General features: G+C 46.4%; 1 protein-coding gene across 1 annotated transcript; it reads left to right on the top strand.

The window, feature by feature from the left end:
* The first annotated feature begins 1,008 nt into the window (after positions 1-1,008).
* LOC144675584 (interferon-inducible GTPase 5-like) lies at positions 1,009-25,247 on the top strand. The gene is made up of 2 exons (XM_078536244.1): positions 1,009-1,337; positions 24,035-25,247. Exons 1-2 carry the CDS (start codon positions 1,228-1,230, stop codon positions 25,245-25,247), a joined length of 1,323 nt encoding a protein of 440 aa, XP_078392370.1. The 5' UTR covers positions 1,009-1,227.
* Positions 25,248-26,182: the final 935 nt, after the last annotated feature.

Here is a 26,182-nt window from a genome sequence, read left to right on the forward strand (position 1 = left end):
TTATGTCTTCACTTTGGCAATCTTTCTCACTGGGACCAGATTTTTTCCCAATATCAAGCCTTTTATCTCTCAAATTTCTCTTTCAGTTTCCAAACTGGGGCCAATTACTAAGATATTTGTGAGTCATTGATAATCAACTGCCACAACTGCTGTTTCCTTTATGTTCTTGCAGGTGGAGCCTTATTCCCAAAGGAACAGTATTTTTGAATTCTGTCACTTTACCACCTACCTCCTCCTCTCACAGATTCTCCTCTCTGTCTCCTCTTTATCTACACTTCAGGTTTTCAGCACTGCTGTTCCTCCCAGGTTATATTTCACTGTCACTAGTTGAAGGGCAGCTTTCACTTTGGACGGAGGGGGAACATTAAGGGTATGTGATTGACATAGATAATTTCCTCTGTGTGAATGTATGTAGAAAGTGGTATTGAAATATGTCAGCGCAATGGAATCTGTCTGTCCCTTTAAATGAAGTATCTTGAATGATTATCCCTTGTTCTTTCACAAAGGGAGTTACCACTGTGGTTTTGAGTGAAGATGGTGTGTGTGTGTGTGTGTTTGCAGAGGGTATTATTTACAAAGGTGAATTCCCTGGGAACCCAGCTGCTGAGAAAGAAGGAAAATGAGAGATAAGGAGCTGAGTGAAGGATGCCTGAGTGGTAGAACCAGCACAGGCACACTGGGCTGAATGACCTCTTTCTGTGCTGTATCATTCTTTGATTCTAATAGAAATAAAATACACCACACAACATTGAGGTGTGTTTCTCAGGTGAACATACTTGGGGTACAGTTTCTCAGTCTAGTCCTTTATACGGCTGTACAGAATGTTTGAGGTTCACCGGTTCTGTATCTGGTGAAAATAAACCCTAAACACACCGCTGAGAATCAGAACCTATAAAAATCTAATCTCCCTCGCAACAAGTGAGTTTGCATGGTGCTTGATTCTTATTGGATAGTGTACAGGAATTTCCCCACTGAGTATGAAAGGTTCTGTTCTTGGAACAGTTCATCACAGTCGCTGGTGTGAGTGAGAGAGAAGCAGCAGGACCAGTCACTCTGCATTAAGGTGCTGACAGTGTGAGAACTTCACTGATAAACTCTCCTCCTTCAAGAAGCTGTGCAGGTAAGGAGCAAGGAATCAAACAACAAACTGAGCGGAGTTATTAAAATCATGATGGAGAATCATATTCCACAATATAAACAAATTACAGCTCAACTTTAAAGATTGTTATGAGTGAGTTCTCTCATTGTCTCAATTCCCTTTTCCTCTTCAAGTTTTGGATGTGTTCAAAACACTCATTTCAAAAAGTGAAGAGTTTTATTCGGAGTTTCACAAGCAGGTGAGTGAAAATTAAACTTTTTCAAAAGAAACTGTAGGAATTGACTCTGGATAAAATGCTGTGGTTTGTCTATTATCGGAGCGGGCTGTGGCGCTGAACAAGAAGCAACGTGTACAGATGTCACTCAGTAAATGTGGCATTACGGTAATACAGTGAGAGAAAATACCAAAAAAAAAATCAGCAACAAAAAAAGTGAATCTCATTTTGTTTTCTCTCTCCTTCCTTGTCAGTCTAATTATTATGAGCAATTAATCCCTTTTAATTGAACAATTCCTGTTTGATCTTTCTGAATAAAGATTTAGCATTTTCACAATACCCTGTGTTGAAAACAGAGACATGCTGTCGCAACTTTTTGTCTTAGAGTCATAGATTTATACAGCACTGAAACAGGCCCTTCGGCCTATCGTGTCTGTACCGGCCATCAAGCACCTATCTGTTCTAATCCCGTTTCCAGCACTGGGCCCGTAGCCCTGTATGCTTTGGCGTTTCAAGTGCTCATCTAAATATTTGAACTCATCAGGACAGAATCGGGGGAATTGTAAAGGGAGCAACAATTTATAGTGCATTAGAAGAGGGTATTGAGTGGTTGGCAAGTGGATGCTGATAGGTAGAGGCGTTGCCAGGAAGAATGCACCAGGGAACAGTTAACTGTGTTGTGGTATCTTTGACGAATGAACTACAGGAGGCTCAGGTACAGGTCACGATCATTTATTTGAGCAATTGCAAGGAGAGAACCATCTCGACTCCTCGTAGCAGACGTAATGTACAAGAACGCTCCACTCCGGTTAATTAACGTGTATGGCCCGGCACAAGGGGCTGAGCGGCTGGAGGTTTTTCAGCAGCTCCCACTGCTGCTGGCGACCTCCAGGCCGGTCATTCTGGGCGGTGACTTCAACTGCATCATCGATGCGGCTGGACGATCCGGCAGGGCCGGCAGCAGATTGGACGCTACGTCCAGATCCCTGATGGAAACAGTTAAGGATGCCAAGCTGCACGACGTCTTCAGCAACCCTGCAGACGGAGCGCAGCGTAGATACACCTGGTCGCGGCCAGACGGGTCCATTCGTTCCAGGATAGACTTCCTGTTTGTGTCCCGTGCATTCACAGTCAGATCCACCGAGGTCAAGCCGGTGTTCTTCTCTGACCACTGCCTCCTACTGGCGGACTGCCACTTGGAGACGGACCTGAGGGTGGGCAGGGGGGCATGGAAGCTAAATGTGCAACTGCTGACCCCAGAGAACATTGAGGAGCTCAAGAGGGATTACAAAGGTTGGAGAACCGTGAAACCCCTCTTTGAGTCCCTGACACACTGGTGGGAAGCGATCAAGGGAAGCATCAAGAGGTTTTTCATCCTCAAAGGCACCCAGAAAGCTAGAAAGGAACAGAGGGAAATGTCCCGACTCCAGAAAAAGATGCAGAACCTGCTCCGGCTGCAGTCGATGGGGGTCGATGTCAAGGAGGAGCTCCAAGAGGTGAAGGGCCAGCAAGCCTCGCACTTTGCCTCGGAGGCCTCCAAGATCATCTTCCGTTCCAGAGTCCGCTCCGTGGAGCAGGATGAGACGTGCTCACGTTTCTTCTTCCAAAAGGTACACAGAGAGCGCTCTGTGATCAGCAGCCTGAAGGAAGAAGACGGCTCAGTAAAGTCATCACGGTCCGACATTCTGAGGATCAGCAAATCCTTTTATGCCGGATTGTATGACGTGAAGCCCACGGACAGCACGGCCTCCCAGTCCTTCCTGTCCTCTATCACGGAGGTCTTAGACCACAGTACGCGGGAGAGCCTGGACAAACCGCTAACTCCTGATGAACTGACTAAGGCCCTCGAGTCCTTCGAGAAAAGTAAAACCCCCGGAAGCGACGGCTTGCCGGCGGAGTTGTATTCGGCTCTGTGGGACTTGATCGGCCCAGACCTGCTAGGAGTGTACGAGAGTATGCTCCTGGCCGGTAGTATGTCAGAATCCATGAGGAAAGGCATCATCACCCTCATCTACAAGCACAAGGGGGAAAGGGAGGAAATTAGAAATTGGCGACCCATTTCACTGTTGAATGTGGACTATAAGATTCTGTCCAAGGTCATCGCCAACCGGGTCAAATCCGCTCTGGAATTGGTGATTCACCCTGACCAGACCTGCTCTGTGCCAGGCAGGAAGATCTCTGACAGCCTGGCGCTGCTCAGGGATACGATTGCCTATGTACAGGACAGGGGTGTGGATACCTGCCTCATCAGCTTGGATCAGGAGAAGGCCTTTGACAGAATATCGCACACCTACATGGGGGATGTGCTCTCCAAAATGGGGTTTGGGGAGGGAATTCGAAATTGGATCCAACTGCTCTACACTAACATCAGTAGCGCAGTCTCAATCAATGGGTGGGAAACAGATAGCTTTCCGATTAAATCTGGAGTCAGGCAGGGCTGTCCTCTCTCGCCTGTCCTTTTCGTGTGTTGCATAGAACCCTTTGCCGAGTCCATCAGGAAGGATCCAGGCATAAGAGGAGTGACGATCCCAGGCAGTGGAGGCACTCAGGTAAAAGCCTCCCTGTACATGGACGACGTCGCCGTCTTCTGCTCGGATCCGCTGTCGGTGCGCAGACTGATGCACATCTGCGACCAGTTCGAACTGGCCTCGGGAGCCAAGGTAAATCGTGGGAAGAGCGAGGCCATGTTCTTTGGGAACTGGGCTGACCGATCCTTTGTCCCCTTCACTGTCAGGGCTGACGGCCTGAAGGTGCTGGGGATATGGTTCGGAGGGACCGGGGCATGCGTTAGAAACTGGAAGGAGCGAGTGGCTATGGTGAAAAGGAAACTGGGCATGTGGGAGCGACGCTCCCTCTCCATTGCGGGAAAGAACCTGGTCATCAGGTGTGAGGTACTCTCGCTGTTGCTGTACGTGGCGCAGGTCTGGCCCATTCCAGACTCCTGCGCGATGGCGATCACTCGAGCCATCTTCCGCTTTATCTGGAGGTCGAAAATGGATCGTGTCCGCAGGGACACGATGTACAAGCCTCTAGATAAAGGGGGAAAAAACGTGCCCAACATCGCCCTCATACTGATGGCCACCTTTGTGTGTGGCTGCATCAAGCGGTGCGTAGACCCTCAGTACGCAAACACCAAGTGTCACTACGTGCTGAGGTTCTACCTGTCCCCGGTGTTGCGAAGGATGGGTCTGGCCACGCTGCCGCGGAACGCTCCAAGTAGTTGGACCGTGCCGTACCACCTGTCCCTGGTGGAAAAATTTATACAGAAAAACACCTTTGACCACAAGTCCATCAGTGGTCAGCATGTAACGTCCTAGAGGCCCTGAGGGAAAAGGAGAGGGTGGACCCTGTGGGATGGTTCCCCGAGCAGACTGTCAAAGTCATTTGGCAGAATGCCTCATCGCCAGAACTTTCCAACAAGCACCAAGACGTAGCTTGGCTGGTGGTGAGAAAGGCCCTCCCCGTCAGATCCTTCCTACACGCCAGGAGGCTCACCCCCTCTGCACGTTGCCCTCGAGGTGGCTGTGGTGGGGAAGAGACCGTTGTTCACCTCCTTGTGGATTGTGCCTTTGCAAAGAAAGTCTGGAGAGAGATGCAGTGGTTGCTGTCGAGGTTCATCCCGAGCAGTTCTGTGACACAGGACTCTGTGCTCTACGGGCTGTTCCCAGGGACACACACCGAGACAAACATCAACTGCAGCTGGAGGATCATCAACTCGGTGAAAGACGCGCTTTGGTCTGCCCGAAACTTGTTGGTCTTCCAGCACAAAGAGTTGTCCCCGACCGATTGTTGCGGACTGGCACGATCCAAAGTCCAGGACTACGTGCTGAGGGACGCACTAAAGCTTGGGGCAGCTGCCGCAAAGGCGCAATGGGGAAGGGTCGCTGTCTAAGACCTTTCTACCACAGCGCACCGAGAGACTGGGAACTGTTTAGAGCCCCTCGGGCTGTACAGATCAAAATGAAAGGCTGTAAATGATTGTAATATTGTTTGTACTGATGCACCTGGTGATACATTTTGTAAAAGTTTAACCTGGATTGTACCCTTGTAATGTTGTTTTTGAAATGGTTTGGAATGTGATTGAAGATATTTTATGAATAAAGTATATTTTTACAAAAAAAAAAAAAAAATCTCAAGGCAGCTTGAGATAGCACTCTGCTAAATGACAAGTGTTCAGCATTTTTATACATTACTGGTCACGTACATAAACATTGCTCAAATTCCAATCTTGTCACCATATAGGTTTACATTAAATAGATATCTCTGGTATCAGGTATGCACATTGTACACCCCTCTTTTCACACAGGCAGGGACCTTCCCTCCTACCAAAGCTGGGACCATCTGTCCTTTCCTTATCTGTCGAAAAGCACGCTCAATCTTATTTGTTTTCCAACCTAAGTCTCCAGTCTGACCCCCAGGACACCTAATCTATCTTATTTTCATTCCCTTATGTCCAGTCTGGCTCCCAGGACCTTGCTGGTGATTGCAGGCCTTGAGGGTGTACAAGGTTCATCTGGTAATCTTTTAACTGTTAATGTACTTGTTGGCACCAGCTGCCTAGAGATTCTAAGTAACTCCCTTACAATAAATTCTTACTGTTTTCCCCCTAACAACTGCCAAACTTTAAAAAAAAATTCAAACCAGGCAGGTCCAATTTGATTGGCCAAGGCGTTGTCATGGGGAATGAATCAGGGAATGGCTGTTCCCCAAGCTTTTGTTTAGTTGAAAAAGGTACAATGTGTGGACATCTTCCCTTTATCTACAAAGTGCAGAACCCTGTGTTTGAATATATGTAGCTTCTAGCACGCATAAGTGAGACACACATCGACCTCAGCTGATAATCTTAAATTTGTTGGCAGTGTAATTCAAAGCGTAATCAGGATTGTTTAGCAAGTGCTGTCCATTGCAGAATCACATCTAATGTTGAACAGTATGGATGGAATCGTCCAGACCCATTGACATCGGGCATCATGGTGAGCGGAGCTGAGACAATACGGCGAGAAAGCCAAAAATCGGTTATACACCGTCATGAAACTAGTTTGCGAATGTCTGCTCCATCCATCAGTGGCGGGCCATTTTTCCCTCCGCTGCGCTTTGGGAACCTAATTTCAATACGTTAGTATCTCATTATAAAACCTGCTCAGCGGAATCATCCGTGTGGGGGATTGGGGAGGGGGGGAGGTGGACAGGGACAGGCAAGTTGCATTTTCCTGGCTGGTTTTCAGTGTGATGCTGGGGCAAGGGCTCCAGTGCAGGTGGGGCCAGTGATGGGGGTGGGGTGGTGGTGGTTGCAAGTTAGCACAGACTGGAGGAAGTACACAAGCGCATGCTGGGGAGTGGTGGGTGGGCGATGGAGTGGGGTGGAGGGTGAGGGAAGCGGCCGCACATTTGGAAATGCTTGTCAAAAGTGAGCATCCTTGCACAGCTGAGACCGTTCAGCTGCAGCTCCATTGACACGCTTGGAGCCGGGCCTCTGAAGCTTTTCTGTCCACTCAAGCAATGCAAAAGCATATAAGTGCCACCAAATATTCCAGGACTATTCACCCCTTGGGCGCAGGCTGCAAATTAATGTGCGTTTTAGGGGGCAGCACAGCAATAGGCCAACTGGGCAAGTTGTACAATCCCTCCCGAAAGGTGGCCATGGTGCGGTCACTGGTGGAGGTGCTCACAGCCCCTTGCAATATCTTTATTAAGACCACAGTATCCCTCTGTGGGCAGCCATGCAGTGCGGGTTAGAGAATGCCTGTGCCTGAGCTGAGAGCACAGCATGCAGTCCAGTGGGCAAAGCTGCTGCCAATCGGTCAGGTGGAGTGGGGCGGACGTAGGTGGGGTTTTGGACAGCCATGAAGCCCACTACACACTGACCATCCAAGTGGTGGTCAGCACTCTCCAGCGTGTGTGAAGAGGCCTTCAGACTTAACCAAGAGAGGTTCCTAGGAGACACGGGAGGCGATGGTGTAGTGGTATTGTCGCTGGACTAGTAATTCAGAGACCCAGGCTAATGCTCTGGGGACCCAGGTTCAAATCCCACCACAGCAGGTGAATTCAATAAAAACCTGGAATTGAAAGTCCAGTGATGACCATGAAACCATTGTTGTAAACACCCATTTGATTCATGAATGCCCTTTACGGAAGGAAATTTGTTCTCCTTACCTAGCCTACATGTGACTCCCACGGCAATGTTGTGGACTCTTAAATGCCCTCTGAAGTGGCCGAGCAAGCCACTCAGTTGTAACAAAATGCTATAAAAGCACAAAAAAAAGGAATGAAACTGGATGGATCAACCTAGGCACCGGAAATTACAACAGCAATTGCAGCCCTGTCGACACTGCAAAGTCCTCCTCACTAACACCTGGGGGGTAGTGCCAAAAATGGGAGAGCTGTCTCACAGACTAGTCAAGTAACAGCGTGACATCCTCACAGAATCATGCCTTACAGATAACGTCCCAGACTCCATCATTACCATCTGTGCCAGTGAGACAGGACATACCCACCAGAGGTGGAGGCACAGTGGGGAGCGAGTTGCCCTGGGAGTCCTCAGCATTGACTCTGGACCGCATGAAGCCTTGTGGCATCAGGTCAAACATGGGCAAGGAAACCTCCTGCTGATTACTATGTACTGCTCTCCCTCAGCTGATGAATCAGTGCTCCTCCATGTTGAACACCACTTACTCTGGGTGGGGGACTTCAATGTCCATCACCAAGAGTGGCTCGGTAGCACCACTGCTGGCCGAGTCCTCAATGACATAGCGGCTAGACTGGGTCTGTGGCAGGTGGTGAGGGAACCAACAGGAAGGAAAAACATACCTGATCTCATCCTCACCAACCTGCCTGCTGCAGATGTATCTGTCCATGACAGTATCGGTGGGAGTGACCACCGCACAGCCATTGTGGAGACGAAGTCCTGTCTTCACATTGAGGATACCCTCCATTGTGTTGTGTGGCAATACCACTATGTTAAATGGGATAGATTTTGAACAGATCTAGCAACTCAAGACTGGGCATCCACGAGGCAGTGTGGGCCATCAGCAGCAACAGAATTGTACTCGAACACAATCTGCAACCTCGTGGCCTGTCATATCCATCACTCGACCATTACCGCCAAGCCAGGGGACCAACCCTGGTTCAACGAAGGGTGCAGGAGGATATGCCAGAGGCAGCACCAGGCATATCTAAAAATGAGTTGTCAACCTGGTGAACCTATAAAACAGGACTACTTGCGTGCTAAACAGTATAAGCAGCAAGTGACAGACAGAGCTAAGCGATCCCACAACCAATGGACCAGATCTAAGCTCTGCAGCCCTGCCACATCCAGTTGTGAATGGAAGTGGACAATTAAACTCAGTGGAGGAGGTGGTTCCACAAATATCCCCATCCTCAATGATGGTGGAGCCCAGCACATCAATGCAAAAGATAAGGTTGAAGCATTCGCAACAATCTTCAGCCGGAAGCGCCAAGTGGCTGATCCATCTCGGCCTCCTCCGGATGCCCCCAGCATCACAGATGCCAGTCTTCAGCCAATTCGATTCACTCCTTGTGACATCAAGAAATGGCTGAAGGTACTGGAAATGATATGGGCGCTGACAACATTCTGGCAACAGTACTGAAGGCTTGTGCTGCAGAATTTGCCGCACCCCTAGCCAAGCTGTTCCAGTACAGCTACAACACTGGCATCTACCCGGCTATGTGGAAAATTCCCCAGGTATGTTCTGTACACAAAAAGCAGGACAAATCCAACCCGACCAATTACCTCTCCATCATCAGTAAAGTAATTGAAGGGGTCATCAACAGTGCTATCAAGCGGCACTTGCTTAGCAATAATCTGCTGACTGGTGCCCAGTTTGGGTTCTGCCAGGGCCACACAGCTCCTGACCTCATGACAGCCTTGGTTCAAATATGGACAAAAGAGCTGAACTCCCGAAGTGAGGTGAGAGTGACTGCCCTTGACATCAAGGCAGCATTTGACTGATTTGGCATCAAGGAGCCCTGGCAAAACTGGAGTCAATTGGAATCAGGGGGCAATCTCTGAGCTGGTTGAAGTCATACCTAGCACAAAGGAAGGTGGTTGTGGTTATTGGAGGTCAATCATCTCAGCTCCAGGACATCACTGCAGGAGTTCCTCAGGGTAGTGTCCTCGGCCCAACCATCTTCAGCTGCTTCATCAATGACCTTCCTTCCATCATAAAGTCAGAAGAAGGGATGTTCACTGATGATTGTACAATGTTCAACACCATTCGCGACTCCTCAGATACTGAAACAGTCCATGTCCAAATGCAGCAAGACCTGAACAATATCCAGGCTTGGGCTGACAAGTGGCAAGTCACATTCATGCCAAACAAGTGTCAGGCAATGACCATCTCCAACAAGAGAGAATCCAAACACCACCCCTTGATGTTCAATGGCATTACCATCACTGAATCCCCCACTATCAACATCCTGGAGCTTTACCAATGACCAGAAACTGAACTGGGCTAGGCATATAAGAGATACATGCAATAAAGGAACATTTGAAATAATGGGTGACTTTAATCTGCATATAAATTGGGCAAATCAAATTAGTAACAATGCGTAGAGGAGGAATTCCTGAAGTGTATACGGGATGGTTTTCTGGACTAATACATTGAGGAGCCAACTAGGGAACAGGCCATCCTAGACTGGGTATTGTGTAACGAGAAAGGAATAGTTGACAATCTAGTTGTACAAGGCCCCTTGGGGATGAGCGACCATAATGTGATAGAATTCTTCACCAAGATGGAGAGTGACATAATTGACCCTGAGACTTAGGTCCTGAATCGTATTAAAGGAAATTACGATGGTATGGGGTGCAAGTTGGCTATGATGGATTGGGAAACGTTACTTAAAGGGATGACGGCAGATAGGCAATGGCAAACGTTCAAAGAGTGCATGGGTGAACTGCAACAATTGCTTACTGCTGTCTGGCGCAAGAGTAAAACAAGAAAGGTGACCAAACCATGGCTTACAAGGGAAATTAGAGATAGTATTAGATACAAGGAAGAGGCATACAAATTGGCCAGAAAAAACAACAGACATGTGGAATGGGAGCAGGTTAGAAGTTTGCAAAGGAGGAAATAGAGTACGAGAGTAAGCTTACGGGGAACATAAAAACTGACTGTAAAAGTTTCTATAGGTATGTGAAGAGAAAAAGATTGGTGAAGAGAAATGTAGGTCCCTTGCAGTCTGAAACAGGGGAATTTATAATGGGGAGCAAAGAAATGGCTGACCAACTAAATACATACTTTGGTTGTGACTTCACAAAGGAGGACACAAATAACATGCCAGAAATGTTGGGGAACACAGGGTTTAGTGAGAGGGAGGAACGGAAAGAAATCAGCATTAGTAGGGAAATGGCACTGGGGAAATTGATGGGATTGAAGGCCGATAAATCCCCAGGGCCTGATAACCTACATCCCAGAGTACTTAAGGAAGTGGCCCGAGAAATAGTGGATACATTGTTGGTCATCTTCCAAGATTCTATAGACTCTGGAACAATTCCTACAGATTGGAGGGTAGCTACGTAAACCCATTATTTAAAAAGGGCGGTAGAGCGAAAAAAGGGAATTATAGACCAGTCAGCCTGATGTCGGTCATGGAGAAAATTCTAGAGTCCATTATAAAAAATTTAATAGCTGAGCACTTGGAAAACAGTGGCAGAATCGGACAGAGTCAGCATGGATTTACGAAAGAGAAATCATGCTTGACAAATCTACTGGAATTTTTCGAGGAAGTAACCAGTAGAGTTGATGAGGGGAGCCAGTAGATGTGGTTTATTTGGACTTTCAGAAGGCTTTTGACTAAAGTCCCATATAAGAGATTGGCGCGTAAAATTAAAGTGCATGGGATTGGGGGTAGTGTATTGAGATGGATAGAAAACTGGTTGGCAGACAGGAAACAAAGAGTAGGAATAAACGGGTCTTTTTACAAGTTGCAGGCAGTGACTAGTGGGGTAACGCAGGGATCGGTGCTGGGTCCCCAGCTATTCACAATTTTTATTAATGAATTAGATGAGGGAACTAAATGTAATATCTCCAAATTTGCAGATGACACAAAACTGGGTGGGAGGGTGAGCTGTGAGGAGGGTGCAGAGATGCTTCAGTGTGATTTGGACAAGCTGAGTGATTGGGCAAATGCATGGCAGATGCAGTATAATGTGGATAAATGTGAGGGTATCCACTTTGTTAGCAAAAACAGGAAGGCATTATTACCTGAATGGCTATAAATTGAGAGAGGGGAATGTGCAACGAGGCCTGGGTGTCCTCCCATTTGGGGTGGAGGGTGTTGCATGCAGCAGCCCCATGCAACCATAAGTTGTGTTGGTTCACTGACTCCCAAGATACCTGCGTCTTTTGCGGCCTTGTGGAGCCCGTGGACCCTGTCTATGTTAATTATTGCAGGCTGCACCCCCTTTTCAGTTATTCAAAAAATATTTTAAAAAATCATTGTGTTTTTTGCACTTCTGCCCCACGCTCCTGATCTATGGGCACCCGGTGCGGAGTGGGGGGAGGGAGGAGGAGCTCCTTATGAACCTACTCCTGGGCCAGGCCAAGTTGGCCATTAACAGGTCCAGACAGCGGGTGATCGATGGGGCCGTCTGACCCGATTGTCTGTCCCTCTCCCATGGCTATGTTCACGGCCAGGTGTCCCTGGAGAGGGAGCACGCGGCGTCTGCCAGCACCCTTGAGACCTTCCGTGCTTGGTGGCACCGCAGGAACTGGGGTGTTTTATTGACCCCCTTTCATCACATTTTGGTTTAATGTTTGTAAGTTTCCTTTCAATTTGATCTTTGGTTTTGCATTTTTCCCTTTAAGGGGCTGCCTTTTACTTTGTCCCTGATTTTGTTAATTTAGTTTACTTGGTTGGACTCAAAAGAGTTACGTCTTTTTGACCTTTCTAACCCTGCGGCTGCGTCTTTGTGCTCCCCTGAAATCCACAGCAGGGGTGGAGGCAGCCTGCTGACTGTGTCTGTGATGACCTTGACGGGTATCCTCTGGAGGGCTGAGACCTGGAGGACCTGCTTTCAGGGTCCTGCTGTGTAGTACTAAAGGGAGAGGGATGTACTTATTGTTAGGTACAGCCTCTCCTGCTGTCACTCAAGTATCACGTGACATAGTGAAACCACTGACCAATGAATCCTAAGTGCAGGCTGTTCGGCAGGTGGGCCTCCTGAGCTCTCTAGTCATGGTCCCAGCATGTAGCATCTAAAGAGTTCTCTGTAAATTAAGTTTATCATTTCTACCTGAAACCTGTTCGTAATAAGAAGTTAATACAGAATTAACTTTTCTGGTCATGACTTTCATCAGCACTGGGAAAAGTTAGAAATACAATAGCTTTTAAGGAGATGAACTGGTGGAAGGTGAAAAATAAACAAAGAGAATGTCTGTGAGAGGGTGCAGGACAGGAGATATTAAATAGCCAAACAGTTGGTGGGAATAGCTAAAGAGAGTGTCAATGGGACAAGTAAAGAACCAGAAAGTGAGACCAGACAAGGTGTGAATGGCAGAATACCGAACAAAAGCAAACACAAGACAAGCTTAAGACCAAAAGTAAAGAAAATAAAACAAAAAACAAGGGTAGAGATTACACTCTGAAATTATTGAACTCAGTATAGTGTCCAGAAGGTTCTACAGTGTCTAATTGATGATGAAGTGATGTTCCTCGAGCTTCCATTGAGCGTCACTGGAACAGTGGAGGAGGCTGAGGACAGACTGTCAGGCTTAGTTATGTTTAAAAGCAGAAAGTGCTGGAAAAACTCAGCAATTAACTGGGGTCAGATTCATTTGGACACAAATGAGACAGAAGGCCTGGATTTGCTAAAAATCCTGGCACATCATTGGCTGCCATTAACAACTGTGTAATACATCATTACCTGAGAGACAGAGGCATGTTCACCAATTTTAGGGGGCGGTATTGACATAGTGGTATTGTCACTGGATTGTAATCCAGAGACCCAGGGTAATGCTCTGGGGACCCAGGTTCAAATCCCGCCACGGCAGAAGGTGAAATTTGAATTCAATAAAAATCTGGGATAAAAAGCCTAATGATGACCAATGTTGTTATAAACCCATCTGGTTCACTAATGCTCCCTTAGGGAAGGAAACCTGCTGGCCTACATATGACTCCAGAACCACAGCAACGTGCTTGACTCTTGACTGCCCTCTGAAATGGCCTAGCAAGAACTTAGTTGTATCAATCCACTAATAAGCCTGAACGGAACAGAACTGGACCCAGCATCAACCTAGGCACCAGGAACAACAATGACAAACTCAGCCCTGTTGTCCCAGCAAGGTCCTTCTTACAAATGTCTGAGGGCTAGTGCCAAAATTGGGAGAGGTTTCTCACAGGCTAGTCAAGCAACAGCCTGACATATTCATACTCATGGAAACATACCTTACAGACAATATCCCAGACAGCACCATCACCAATCCTGGGTAAGTCCTGTCCCAGTGCTATACAGTCAGGAGGTAGTTGCCCTGGGAGTCCTCAACATTGACTCTGGTCCCCATGAAGCATCAGGTCAAACATGGGCAAGGAAATCTCCTGCTGATTACCATGTATCACCCTCCCTCAGCTGATGAATCAGTGCTCCTCCATGTTGAACACCACTTGGAGGAAGCACTGAGGGTGCAAGGGTGCAGAATGTATTCTGGTTGGGCAACTTCAATGTCCATCACCAAGAGTGGCTCAGTAGCACCACAACAAAAACAGAATTACCTGGAAAAACTCAGCAGGTCTGGCAGCATCGGCGGAGAAGAAAAGAGTTGACGTTTCGAGTCCTCACGACCCTTCAGCTTTTGTTTTGGATTTCCAGCTTCCGCAGTAGTTTTTTGTTTTTATCTCAGTAGCACCACTGCTGGCTGAGTCCTAAAGGACATCGCTGCTAGACTGGGTCTGCGGCAGGTGGTGAGGGAACAAACAAGACGGAGAAACATACTTGACCTCATCCCCACCACCCTGCCTGCCGCAGATGCATCTGTCCATGACAGTATCAGCAGGAGTGGCCACCGCACAGTCATTGTGGAGACGAAGTCCCGTCCACATTGAGGATGCCCTCCATCGTGTTGTGTGGCATGACCACTGTGCTAAATGGGATAGATTTCGAACAGATCTAGCAACTCAAGACTGCGCATCCATGAGGCACTGTGGCCCATCCAGAAATTATTACCTTTGAGATTCTGCTTTTTAATTTAGCTCTAGCTTCTAATACTCTCTAAATAGAACCTCTTTCCTAATCCTAGCTCTGTCATTGGTAACCAATGTGGACCATGACAACTGGATCCTGCCCCTGCCACTGCAATTTCCTCTCCAGCCCAGAGATGATGCCCCAAAACCTGACAGCTGGCAGGCAACACAGCCACCTTGACTCTCACTCTCTGGTGCAAAGAACTGTGTCAATCCCCCTGACTATACTGCCCCCCACTACCACTACATTGCAATTAACCCCCCCCCACCCCACTTAAATGGCTTCCTGTACCAGAGTGGCATGGTCAGTTTGCTCATCCTCTCTGCAGACCCCACTCTCATCCATACAGGCTGCACTAACCTCGAATCTGTTGCAAAGGCTGAGGCTCCTCCAATTTCAACTTCTCAATCCTCAAACCTGCCTCACTCACTGTCACACCCTCCTGTTCCTGACCATGGACCAAATCATTTCCTAATGGGTCAGACTGCCTCCTGGAATAAAGTGTCCAGGTAACTCTTCCCCTCCCTGATGCATCGCAGTGCCTGCAGCTCGGCTTCCAGCTCAATGACCCGGAGCCAAAGCTCTTCCAGCCGTAGATACTCACCACAGATCCATTCATGTTGGATCACACTGGTATCTACAAGCTCCCAGATTCTGCCACTGCCACACATCGCTTAACCTGCCATCTTTATAATGCTTAATTAATTATTTTACTGATTAAATGTCAATCAATGTCTCTAGTCCTACCTATGCTTATATTCTTATTATTTCAATAAATGTTCCACTTAGCCAGATTGAAGCCCCCTTGTTAAGATAAATAGGCAATACTCACCAGCCTTTTTTTTTGCAAAAATATACTTTATTCATAAAATATCTTCAACAACATTCCAAACCATTTCAAAAACACCATCACAAAAGTACAATCAGGTTCAACTTTTACAACATGTATCACAAGGTGCATCAGTACAAACAATGAATATTACAATCATTTGCAGACATTCATTTTGAACTGTACAGCCCGAGGGGCTCTGTGGCAGAAAGGTCTTAGGCAGCGACCCTTCCCCATTTACCATTGCGCCTTTGCGGTAGCTGCCCCAAGCTTTAGTGTGTCCCTCAGCACGTAGTCCTAGACCTTGGAATGTGCCAGTCTGCAACACTCAGTTGGGGACAACTCTTTACGCTGGAAGACCAACAAGTTTCGGGCAGACCAAAGAGCGTCTTTCACCGAGTTGATGATCCTCCAGCTGCAGTTGATGTTTGTCTAGGTGTGTGTCCCTGGGAACAGCCCGTAGAGCACAGGATAAATATGAAATACTCTCCAGCCAATCTAAGCCACAGATTGGGCTGGACTGGATAGCTCTTTTAGGTGCTGCTGTCTGTCTCCGGGTCCTCCTCTCTCCCGCTCTTTTAGGTGCTGCTGTCTGTCTTCGGGTCCTCCTCTCTCCTGCTCTTTTAGGTGCTGCTGTCTGTCTCCGGGTCCTCCTCTCTCCCGCTCTTTTAGGTGCTGCTGTCTGTCTCTGGGTCCTCCTCCCTCCCGCTCTCTGTTTTATGTTGTGCATCAGATAGGCTTTGCTTTTTCCTTCAATGACAGATGACACCTCAGCTGATTAGGTCTCAAACCAGCCTTTGCTGCAGGTTTCAACTTTACCAAACATTGTTGCTGCTGTGTCACAAATGATTGAACTCAGCAACTTCCAAGCTTCATCAAGACCAGTGTATGGGCAGCAATCACTGGAGCACCAATGCACAGTGCTGGAATTTGGCATCATTACTTGTACTAGGGTGGATGTGTTTGGAGCTGTGAAATTATTGCGGTTGTACCTTCACTCTGCTAATGCCCAGAGTCAGTGCCACAATCAGCACTGTGGTAGGTGTGGGTAAGGAGAATGCTGGCCAGACCATGTCTTCAGGTGATAATCAGATCAAGTTGGTGTCCAGAGCCAGATCTTGGATGATGCCATGATAGATTGTAGTGATGTTTGCCCTGAGATAAAGTGTTGTTGATGCAGAGTTCATTCAGGGTACAAAGCTCAAGAATCTATTATCAGTTGTCAATGATCTTGTGTGCCCCATTAGCATGATATCAGTGCTGTACAACATGATGGAGGGCACTCTCTATGTAAAGTTAGGCCTTTGTCTCTACAAAGGACAGGTCAGGAGTGTGATGTAATACTCCCCACTTGCCTGGATGAGTGCAGCTCCCACAACACTCAAGAAGTTTGACACCATCCAGGGCAAAGCAGCCCATTTGATTGGCACCCCATCCACCATTTCCAACATCCACTCCCTCTATGACCGACGCACAGTGGCAGCAGTGTGTACCATATGCACTGCAGCAACTCTCCTTCGACAGCACCTTCCAAACCTGCAACCTCTACCATCTAGAAGGACAAGGGCAGCAGATATTTGCAAACACTGCCACCTGGAAGTTCCTCTCTAAGTCACTCACCATCCTGATTTGGAAATATATTGCCATTCCTTCACAGTCATTGGGTGAAAATTCTGGAACTCCCTCCCTAACAGCACTGTGGGTGTACCTACACCACATGGATTGTAGCGGTTCAAGAAGGCAGCTCACCACCACTTTCTCAAGGGTAATTAGGGATGGGCAACAAATGCTGGCCTAGCCAACAATGGCCACGTCCTGTGAAAGAATAGGAAAATGGACTGTGAATAATTACTCTTACCAATACTGCCTTGGACTGATGCATCTGTGACAGGTAGATTAGTGAAGATGAGGTCAAGTAGGTTTTTCCTTCTTGTTGGCTCTCTCACTAGCTGCCATAGATCCAATCTAGCAACTATGTCCCTCAGGACTCAACCAGCTCGGTCAGTACTGGTGCTACCAGCTGGTTTTGGTGATGGGCCTTGAAGTTCTCCACCTGGAGAACAATTTGTGCCCTTGCTTCCCTCACTGCTTCTCCTGAGTGGAGTTCAACGTTGGGGAGTAATGATTCATCAGCTGAGGGAGGACAGCATATGGTAATCAGCAGGAGGTTTCCTTGCACATGTTTGACCTAATACCATCAGACATCATGTGATCCAGAGTCAATATTGAGGAATTCCAGGGCCATTCCGCTTCTGGCTGTGAACCCTGTGCTACCACCTCTGGTAGGTCTGTCCTGTCATTGGGACAGGACATACCCAAGGATGATGATGATGGTGTCGGGGACATTATCTGTAAGATGTGATTTGGTGAATATGGCTATGTCAGGCAGTTGCTTGTTGTGAGACAGATCTAATTTTGGCACATGCTCCCAGATGTTTGTAAGGAAGACTTTGCAGGATCGACAGGGCTGGGTTTGCTGTTGTCATTTCCGGCATCTAGGTCGATGCCGAGTGGGCTTATACTTTTATTCCTTTTCAACTCTTCTGTAGCAGCTTGGAGAAATGAATGGGTTGCTAGGCCATTTCAGAGGACAATTGGGAATCAACCTCATTATGTGGGTTTGGAGTCACATGTAGGCCAGACCAGCTAAGGATGGCAGATTTCATTCTCTAAAGGACATAATGAACCAGAAGAGTTTTTTCAATAATCCTGTAGTTATATGGTCGTCATTACTGAGACCAGCTTTTAATTCCAGATTTATTAATCAATTGAATTTAAATTCCAGTAGTTTCCATGGTGGGATCTGAACTCCTATCCCCGGAGCAATAACTTTGGCCTTTGGATTAAGTCCAGTAACATTACCTCCACACCACCCACCCCCTCAGGTCTTGGATAATTATCTGAAGAAACAAAAAAATATAGTGCTAACAGGAAAAAACACAAGAAAATGATTAGCTGAGCAACTCTTGCAGAGAGCCAGCATATACATGACAGGCAGAATGGCCCCCTTGTGTTTGGGAACCATTGTATGATTCCATAATTCATTGCACAATACAAGATCTGCAATAGCCTTATCCCTGGTTTATTCCATAAGATACTATTCTCGGTAACTGGTTTGAGTGAATTCCATGAACTCATCTTCCAATTTGTTTTGTTGATTTGAATTTATCCAATTTACATAATGTTTAGAATCCTTCACGATTATTACATTGCCTTTGTTACAAGCCCATTTAATTCTCTATGAAAACTCTGTCCAACAGTATGGTTACTGTCAGGTGGACGATATAAAGCACGTTGTTTTCTGACCCTTGTTATTTTTTTATCTCCATGACCCATAATGATTCTACTTTCTGATCCTCTGAGCCAAGATCCCTCCTCACTATTGTCCTCATGTCATCCTCATTATCAGGGCTACCCACCCTCTCTCTCCTTTTCTATTTTGTCTCCCTTTTTGAAATGTTGGAATATTTAGCTCCCAACCTTGGTCACCATGTGACCACGTCTCTCTAATGGCTTTTAGATCAAACCCATTTATCTCTTTTTGTGCCATTAATTCGTCTACCTTGTTATGAATGATTATGTATCCAGATAAAATGCTTTAACTTTAAACTTAGTACCATTTTTCCTTATTTGACTTTTTATTTTAAAGCCCCATTTACAATCCTAATTAAACAATCCATTAGCACACCAGTCTCAGTCGGTTTAAATCTATTTGTATGGAATAGTTCCCCCTTCCCCCTGTATTGGCCAGTGCCCCATTCTTCCACACATCATTTGAGCCATGTATTCACATTACGTGGGTTTGGAGTCACATGTAGACCGGACCAACTAAGGATGGCAGATTTCCTTCCCTAAAGGACAACACCTCCAGTTTACTGAGCTGGAATGTAAGCTCGTGACACTTCAACCAATAAAAGGGGAAGAGAAGGATCTGGAAAGTTTGCTCAAGATTTTGGTCACACCTCATAATGAAGGGCAGGTTCAGAACTGAGTTGTTGTGACCATAATGTACAGAATACAAAGAGCCCAGATGACATAGAGAAAGAGAAAAATATTTACAGCTGAAGTGGGAGATGTGCACAGGCCTTCGCTACCTTTGTGAAGTGGTGTTTCTATAAATTCAAGGATTAGACAGGCATACAGCAGTAAAGGTAGTTTGGATTTAATAGGGGGATTTAACCTTCATATGGATTAAGATAAGCAAAGTAGCTCATGACGGAGGGAGGTGGTGGTGTAGTGGCATTGCCACTGGACTGGTAATCCAGAGAACCAGGGTAAAGCTTTGGGGACCCAAGTTTGAAACCACAGCAGATGGTGGAATTTGAATTCAATAGAAATCTCGAATTAAAAGCCTGACGATGACCATGAAACCATTGTCGATTGCTGTAAAAACCCACCTGGTTCACTAATGACCAATGTCCTGTAGAGAAGGAAATCTGCCATCCTTACCTGATCCGGCCTACATGTGACTGCAGACCCACAGCAATGTGCTTGACTTTTAACGCCATCTGAACAAGGACAATTATGGATGGGCAATAAATGCTGGCCTAGCCAGTGATGCCCAGATCCCATGGATGAATATAGACAGATATGTAGTGAATTTCTCGTGTATGTATTTGGTTTTCTGCAGCATTATGTCCAGGAAACAATAAGGGGCATGATATTTTAAAGTTAGTAATAAGTCAAATTTAATTAACAGTCTAATCTGCTTGTATATTTATCGAAAAACTATCATGATAGCATCAAGTTCAATGTGATGTTTAGGAGGGAGAAATGTGAAACAGCGACTATGATTGTAGATTTAGATAAGACTGACTTCAAGAGGATGAGACACAGTGAAGTGGGCAGATCTGTTAATGGATAAAACAATAGAAGATCAATGGGAGATGTTCAAAATAGAATTTAACCTGATGCAAAACCAGATTATACCCCTTAGGGGAAAATGCTCTATTTGCCAAAAGGCACATAAAAAGGTAAAGAGACAATTTAAATGACAAGAAAGAGCATAGAAAAAAAGAACAAATCCTGACAATTAAGAAAGATACAGAGCAGCAAAGGGTAACAAGATAGTAAGGGAGTGATGTTTTGGAGGGAGTAGGTGAGAACATTGAAGATGCTCAACCTATAACCTTCCAAAGTTGTCTTAATTCAGAAACTTCCTTTAAATGGAAGATTGGGCATCTTACTATGATATTTAAACAGGGTGAGGGAAGGAAACCAGTGAATGGTAGACCCATTAGTCTAACACCTGTGTTCAGGAGATTATTACAGTCTGTAATGAAGAATAGAGTGACTGAACACCTTGAGCTGGATTTAATGAGATGCCAAAGTCCCCGTCCCCACCCCAGACCTTCACCCCCCCACTCCCAGCTAAAAGGTTGAGGGGGGAGTCCACACTGATGCTGCTGGCAGCCTGCAGCTTTACAACCCTGGGAGCAGTTTAAGGCAAAACATCTGCCACTATGTTGGGAGGAAATCCAGCTTTAGAGAGCTGCTGGCAAATTGGATAGCTGGCAACTCTGTAGTCTCAGAAACGCCATGTTTGAGCAATGGCCATTACTGGAACAGGTGGTCCGAAGAAGGGGAGCCTATGAAGCCTGGACACCAAGTAAGCCTGGGGTCCAGGTCCTGGTGATGGGGTGAAGGGGATGGGGGTGGGGTGATGGCTTTGGGAGGTCTGGGGGGTGTGTTGAAGGCCAGACATGATCTTGGGGGGAGTGCCTCTGAAGGGCACAGAGGACCCCTGAAGGGGGTCTAGACGCCCTTGTCCGACAGCAGCCCGTGCAGCTAAAACTGTTAGGCCAAACGCTTGGCATGGGCCTCCCTGGCTATGGGTAAAATAGTGACAGGGCAGGATGAAGCTCTTAAGTGGCCATTAATTGGTCAGTCTCAATAGGTTCAAAGGCTGTCCGACACCTCCAGCACCGCCACCCCACCCACACATAAAGTTTGAGACAGGTCAGGGACAGGCTGGTGGGTGGTGAGCAGGCCGAGAGTTGTCTTCTATGCCTGCCTTCAAACCCGGGGGAGCATAAAATCCGGCCCCTTGAAAATTTCCAACAGATCAAAGGGAGCCAACACAGACATGTGAAAGGCACGCCATGCCTGACAAACATGATGGTAATTTTTGAAGAGGTGATTAAAATGCCCGACAGTTAAATGTCTAGCATGTAACTTATCTGGACGTCCAGGAGGTTTTTTCATAAAATTCCTCAGAAGAGACTGTCGGCTGAAGTTGAAGCCTATGGAATTGAAGGCAAATTATTGACCTGGTTGGAGACTGTATGTCAGGAGACAGAAGGAAGGAGAACAAAAGCTGTGTATTTTTCACCATCACCAGACATCTCATAATTCTTTACAGCCAATGACAATGGCTGTAAAGACAATGTTGTAATGAAGGAAAAATCGCAGTTAAATGGCTCTCAGCAAACACCCACAAATAGCAATGTGATAATGACCAGTTAATCTGTTTTTCGCCATGTTAATGGAAGGTTAAATATTGGCCAGGACACTGGGTACAACCACGACCCACCCCCACTCCAGCTTCTCTTCTTCGAAACAATGCCCTGGATATTTTACATCCACCCAAACAGGGAGATGGGACCTTGGTTTAACATCTCATCCAAAAGACAGCACCTCCAAAAGTGCAATGCTTTCTCAAACTGAAAGTAATGATAACGGCGCCCTAATTAGCAGGAGGTAACTAGTGGTGTCTCACAAGGATCTGTGTTTTGGGTGGATTATTCATCACATTTATTAATCACAGAATCACAGAATCACAAAGTGCAGTAGAGGCCCTTCGGCCCATCGAGTCTGCACCGACATGTGAGAAACACCTGACCTACCTCCCTAATCCCATTTACCAGCACTTGGCCCGTAGCCTTGAATGTTATGACATGCCAAGTGCTCATACAGGTACTTTTTAAAGGATGTGAGGCAACCCGCCTCCACCACTCTCCCAGGCAGTGCATTCCAGACCGTCACCACCCTCTGGGTAAAAAGGTTCTCCTCATATTCCCCCTAAACCTCCTGCCCCTCACCTTGAACTTATGTCCCCTCGTGACTGACCCTTCAACTAAGGGGAACAGCGTCTCCCTATCTCCCTATTTCAACCCTCTCCTAATTATACTTCAGTTCTGTTGAATGGTCATGTGGACCCGAAACGTCGACTCTTTTCTTCTCCACCGATGCTGCCTGACCTGCTGAGTTTTTCCAGGTAATTCTGTTTTTGTTTTGGATTTCCAGCATCCGCAGTAGTTTTTTGTTTTTATCTCCCTATCCATCCTGTCCATGCCCCTCATAACTTTGTACACCTCGATTAGGTCGCCCCTCAGTCTTCTCTGCTTCAACGAAAACAACCCAAGTCTATCCAACCTCTCTTCATATCTTAAATGTTTAATCCCAGGCAATATCCTGGTGAATCTCCTCTGCACCCCCTCCAGCGCAATCACATCCTTCCTATAATGTGGCGACCAGAACTGCACACAGTACTCCAGCTGTGGCCTCACCAAGGTTCTATGCAAGTCCAACATGACTTCCCTACTTTTATAATCTATGCCTCGATTGATAAAGGCAAGTGTCCCATATGCCTTTTTCACCACCCCACTAACATGGCCCTCCGCCTTCAGGGATCTATGGACACACACGCCAAGGTCCCTTTGTTCCTCTGAACTTCCTCGTGTCATGCCGTTCATTGAATACTTCCTTGTCAAATTACTCCTCCCAAAGTGTATCACCTCACACTTTACAGGGTTAAATTCCATCTGCCACTTATCTGCCCATTTGACCATCCCGGCTATATCTTCCTGTAGCCCAAGGCACTCAACTTCACTATTAACCACCCGGCCAAAATGACTTATCTGATTGCTTGGGAGCCACATGTCCAAGTTTGATGATGGTGTAAATATAGTCAACATTGCAAATGATGCAGATGGAAACAACAAGGGCTGAATCTTCCATACAATGGCAGTCACTGTCAGATTATCACTCCGTTCCTTTTTTGCTGCTCTAGTCTGGAGCAGCACATTTCTCGCCCAGACTTCCAACACGGGCCTCCTGAGAAACGTGCACTGTACCTGCTCCCGAAGGCTTTCAGTGCAGGGCAGAAGTGTCAAAACAAATGGAGCCTCGCCCCCTTCTAGACGGCACTGGCTGCTGTATCCTGCTAAATTTAAAGGCCGCAGTCACTTTGACAGGAGAGAAGTTAAGTGTGTAATATAAGTGGGTAGGACGGGTCATGAGGGAATGGTTTGGTAGTGGGGTGGTCGTGGATCGGGGGGTGGCGGCTAGTCGGGTGATCAGGGGAACAGGACTTGAGGAAGTGCCTCTTTCAAATGAGGCTTTCGACTCTGGCCCCATTTGCTTTCTCAGGCCACAGCCCATGACAGAAACAATCCCATGTCACTATTGGAAGAAGAGCAGGGGAGTTCTCCAGGTGTCCCACCCAATGTTCCTACCTCAACCAGCCGTAATTAAAATAGATTAAATGGTTATTTACCTAATTGCTCTTGTTGTGGGGTCTTGCTGTGCATAAATTAGCTGTTACGGTCAGCTACATAACAACAGTGATTGCTCCTCACCAGTAATTAATTCAATGTGAAGTGTGTGGGAATACTCTGAGTATTTGACAATATGCTGCATAAATACGTATTGTTTTAGTCTGGTGTAAAACATCAATTAAATGTTTTATTTCAGAGATCAGATGGCTCAGTCTTCAAACCCCTCATTCTTCAGTCAGGAAGAGCTCAACAAACTGAAGTCTGATTTTAAAAAGGGTGGGCTGGAGGCAGTTACACAATTGATACAGAAGAAGTTAAAAGAGCTGGACAATACAGAGCTTAACATTGCAGTGACGGGAGAAGCAGGCACAGGGAAATCCACCTTCATCAATGCGATGACAGGACTCCAGAGCGGTGATGAAGGAGCAGCTGTAAGTAGTTCCACGGAAGGTACAATGGAGTCAACTGGATACAAACATCCCAACCTGCCTAATGTTTGTTTCTGGGACCTGCCAGGAATTGGAACAATAAAATTCCCAGCGGATAAATACCTGAAGAAAATGAAATTTAAAATATATGATTTCTTTATCATTATCCTAGCCGATCGAGTCACAGAAAATGATGTAAGACTCGCTAAAGAGATGAAACGACTGGGGAAGAATTTCTACTTCATTCGATCTAAAATTGATAATGCCTTCCATTCAAATGGAAAGCAAAGTGGGAAATTTGATGACGAAGAAGAACTGGAAAAGATCAGGAGTTATTGTGTCAGGAGCCTGGAAGAGGCGAGAATCTCATCACCCAGTGTTTTCCTGATATCAAGCTTTTTTCCAAGCCAGTATGATTTTAATCTGCTAAATAAAGCTCTTGTAAATGGTCTCCCGAATATTAAGAAAAATGTGTACATACTGGCCCTTCCAAACCTAAATTTGGAAACTGTACAGAAGAAAAAAGAAGAGCTAAAGAAACGAGTCTGGATGTTGGCAACGCTTTCCGGGGCACTGGGAGCAGTGCCAATTCCTGGATTCTCCCTTGGTTGTGACATTGGGATACTGATTGGTGGAATAATACAATTCCGTAAATGTCTGGGTCTAGATGATGCCTCTCTTCAAAGACTGGCCAAAAGGGCAGGGAAACCTGTGGAAGATCTGAAAGCAGTGGTGAAAACTCCCCTAATGGGTGAAATTACTCCTGATATAATAAACAGATTAAGTTGGGGTGTCGCTGCTCTTGCCATATCAGCTCTTGAGCTCGCTCTTGACGGCATCCCAGTCATTGGATCCATCTTTGGAGCAGGATCATCATTTCTTATGACCTACAAACTGCTGATTGATGTACTGAATGATCTTACGGAGAATGCACAGAGAGTGGTGAAGGCTGCATTTGATCTACAACAAACATCAATCTAGACAGTCAGGGCTGCAGCTGATGTATTAAAGGGACCTGACCCGACAGGAATTTTATTCTACAGCATTCTCTTTTTGCTGATTTCATTCCTGGCAATATTCTTCATCCATTTTAGGGAAGGGTTTTGATGGTGCCCTCTCTGCTGCCCCTGTCTTAACTTGTAGTAAGTCCCGTTCCCCTGTCACCTCTATGGTCGCTGACCTACATTGGCTCCCAATCAAGCCATTTATTGATTTTAAAATTCTCATCCTTGTTTTCGAATCCCCCAAGGCCTCACCCCTCTTTATTCCTATAATCCTCTCCAGCAACACAACCTCCAAGATATCTACACTCTTGGCACCCCAATTTTAATCACTATTGGTGGCTGTGCCTTCAGTTGCCTGGGCCCCAAGCTCTGCAATACCCTCCCTATAACTCTGCACCTCTCTATCTCGTTTCCTCCCTGAGAGACTCCTTAAAACCTGCCTCTTGGCTGAAGCTTTTGATCATCTAGCCTAATATCTCCTTAGATGACACAGTGTCACATTTTGTTTTATAATGCTCCAGTGAAGTACCTTGGGATGTTTAATTGCATTGAGGCGCTATATAAATATAGGTAGCTGCTGGTGTTGTCCCTGTTTCTTATTTGGTTAAACGACGTGTGTGTTTTTTTTAATTCACAGGATGTGGGCTTCACTGGCTGGACCAGCATTTATTGCCCATCCCTAAATGCCCTTGAGAAGGTGGTGGTGAGCTGCCTTCTTGAACCGCTGCAGTCTATGTGGTGTAGATGTAACCACAGTGCTGTTAGAGAGGGAGTTCCATGATTGTGACCCAGCGACAGTGAAGAAACAGCAATATATTTTCAAATCAGGATGGTGGGTGGCTTGGAGGGGAACTTCCAGGTGGTGGTTTCCCCATCTATATGCAGCCCTTGTTCTTCTAGTTGCTAGTGGTC

The sequence above is a fragment of the Cetorhinus maximus genome, unplaced genomic scaffold (genome assembly GCF_964194155.1).
Source record: "Cetorhinus maximus unplaced genomic scaffold, sCetMax3.hap1.1 HAP1_SCAFFOLD_1028, whole genome shotgun sequence".
Lineage (NCBI taxonomy): Eukaryota > Metazoa > Chordata > Chondrichthyes > Lamniformes > Cetorhinidae > Cetorhinus > Cetorhinus maximus.

Bases quoted from the DNA above. Each gene is read 5' to 3' on its own strand.
- LOC144675584 (XM_078536244.1), top strand. From the start codon at position 1,228: ATGAGTGAGTTCTCTCATTGTCTCAATTCCCTTTTCCTCTTCAAGTTT. The intron at 1,338-24,034 runs GTGAGTGAAAAT...GTTTTATTTCAG, and splicing joins ATTCGGAGTTTCACAAGCAG to AGATCAGATGGCTCAGTCTT.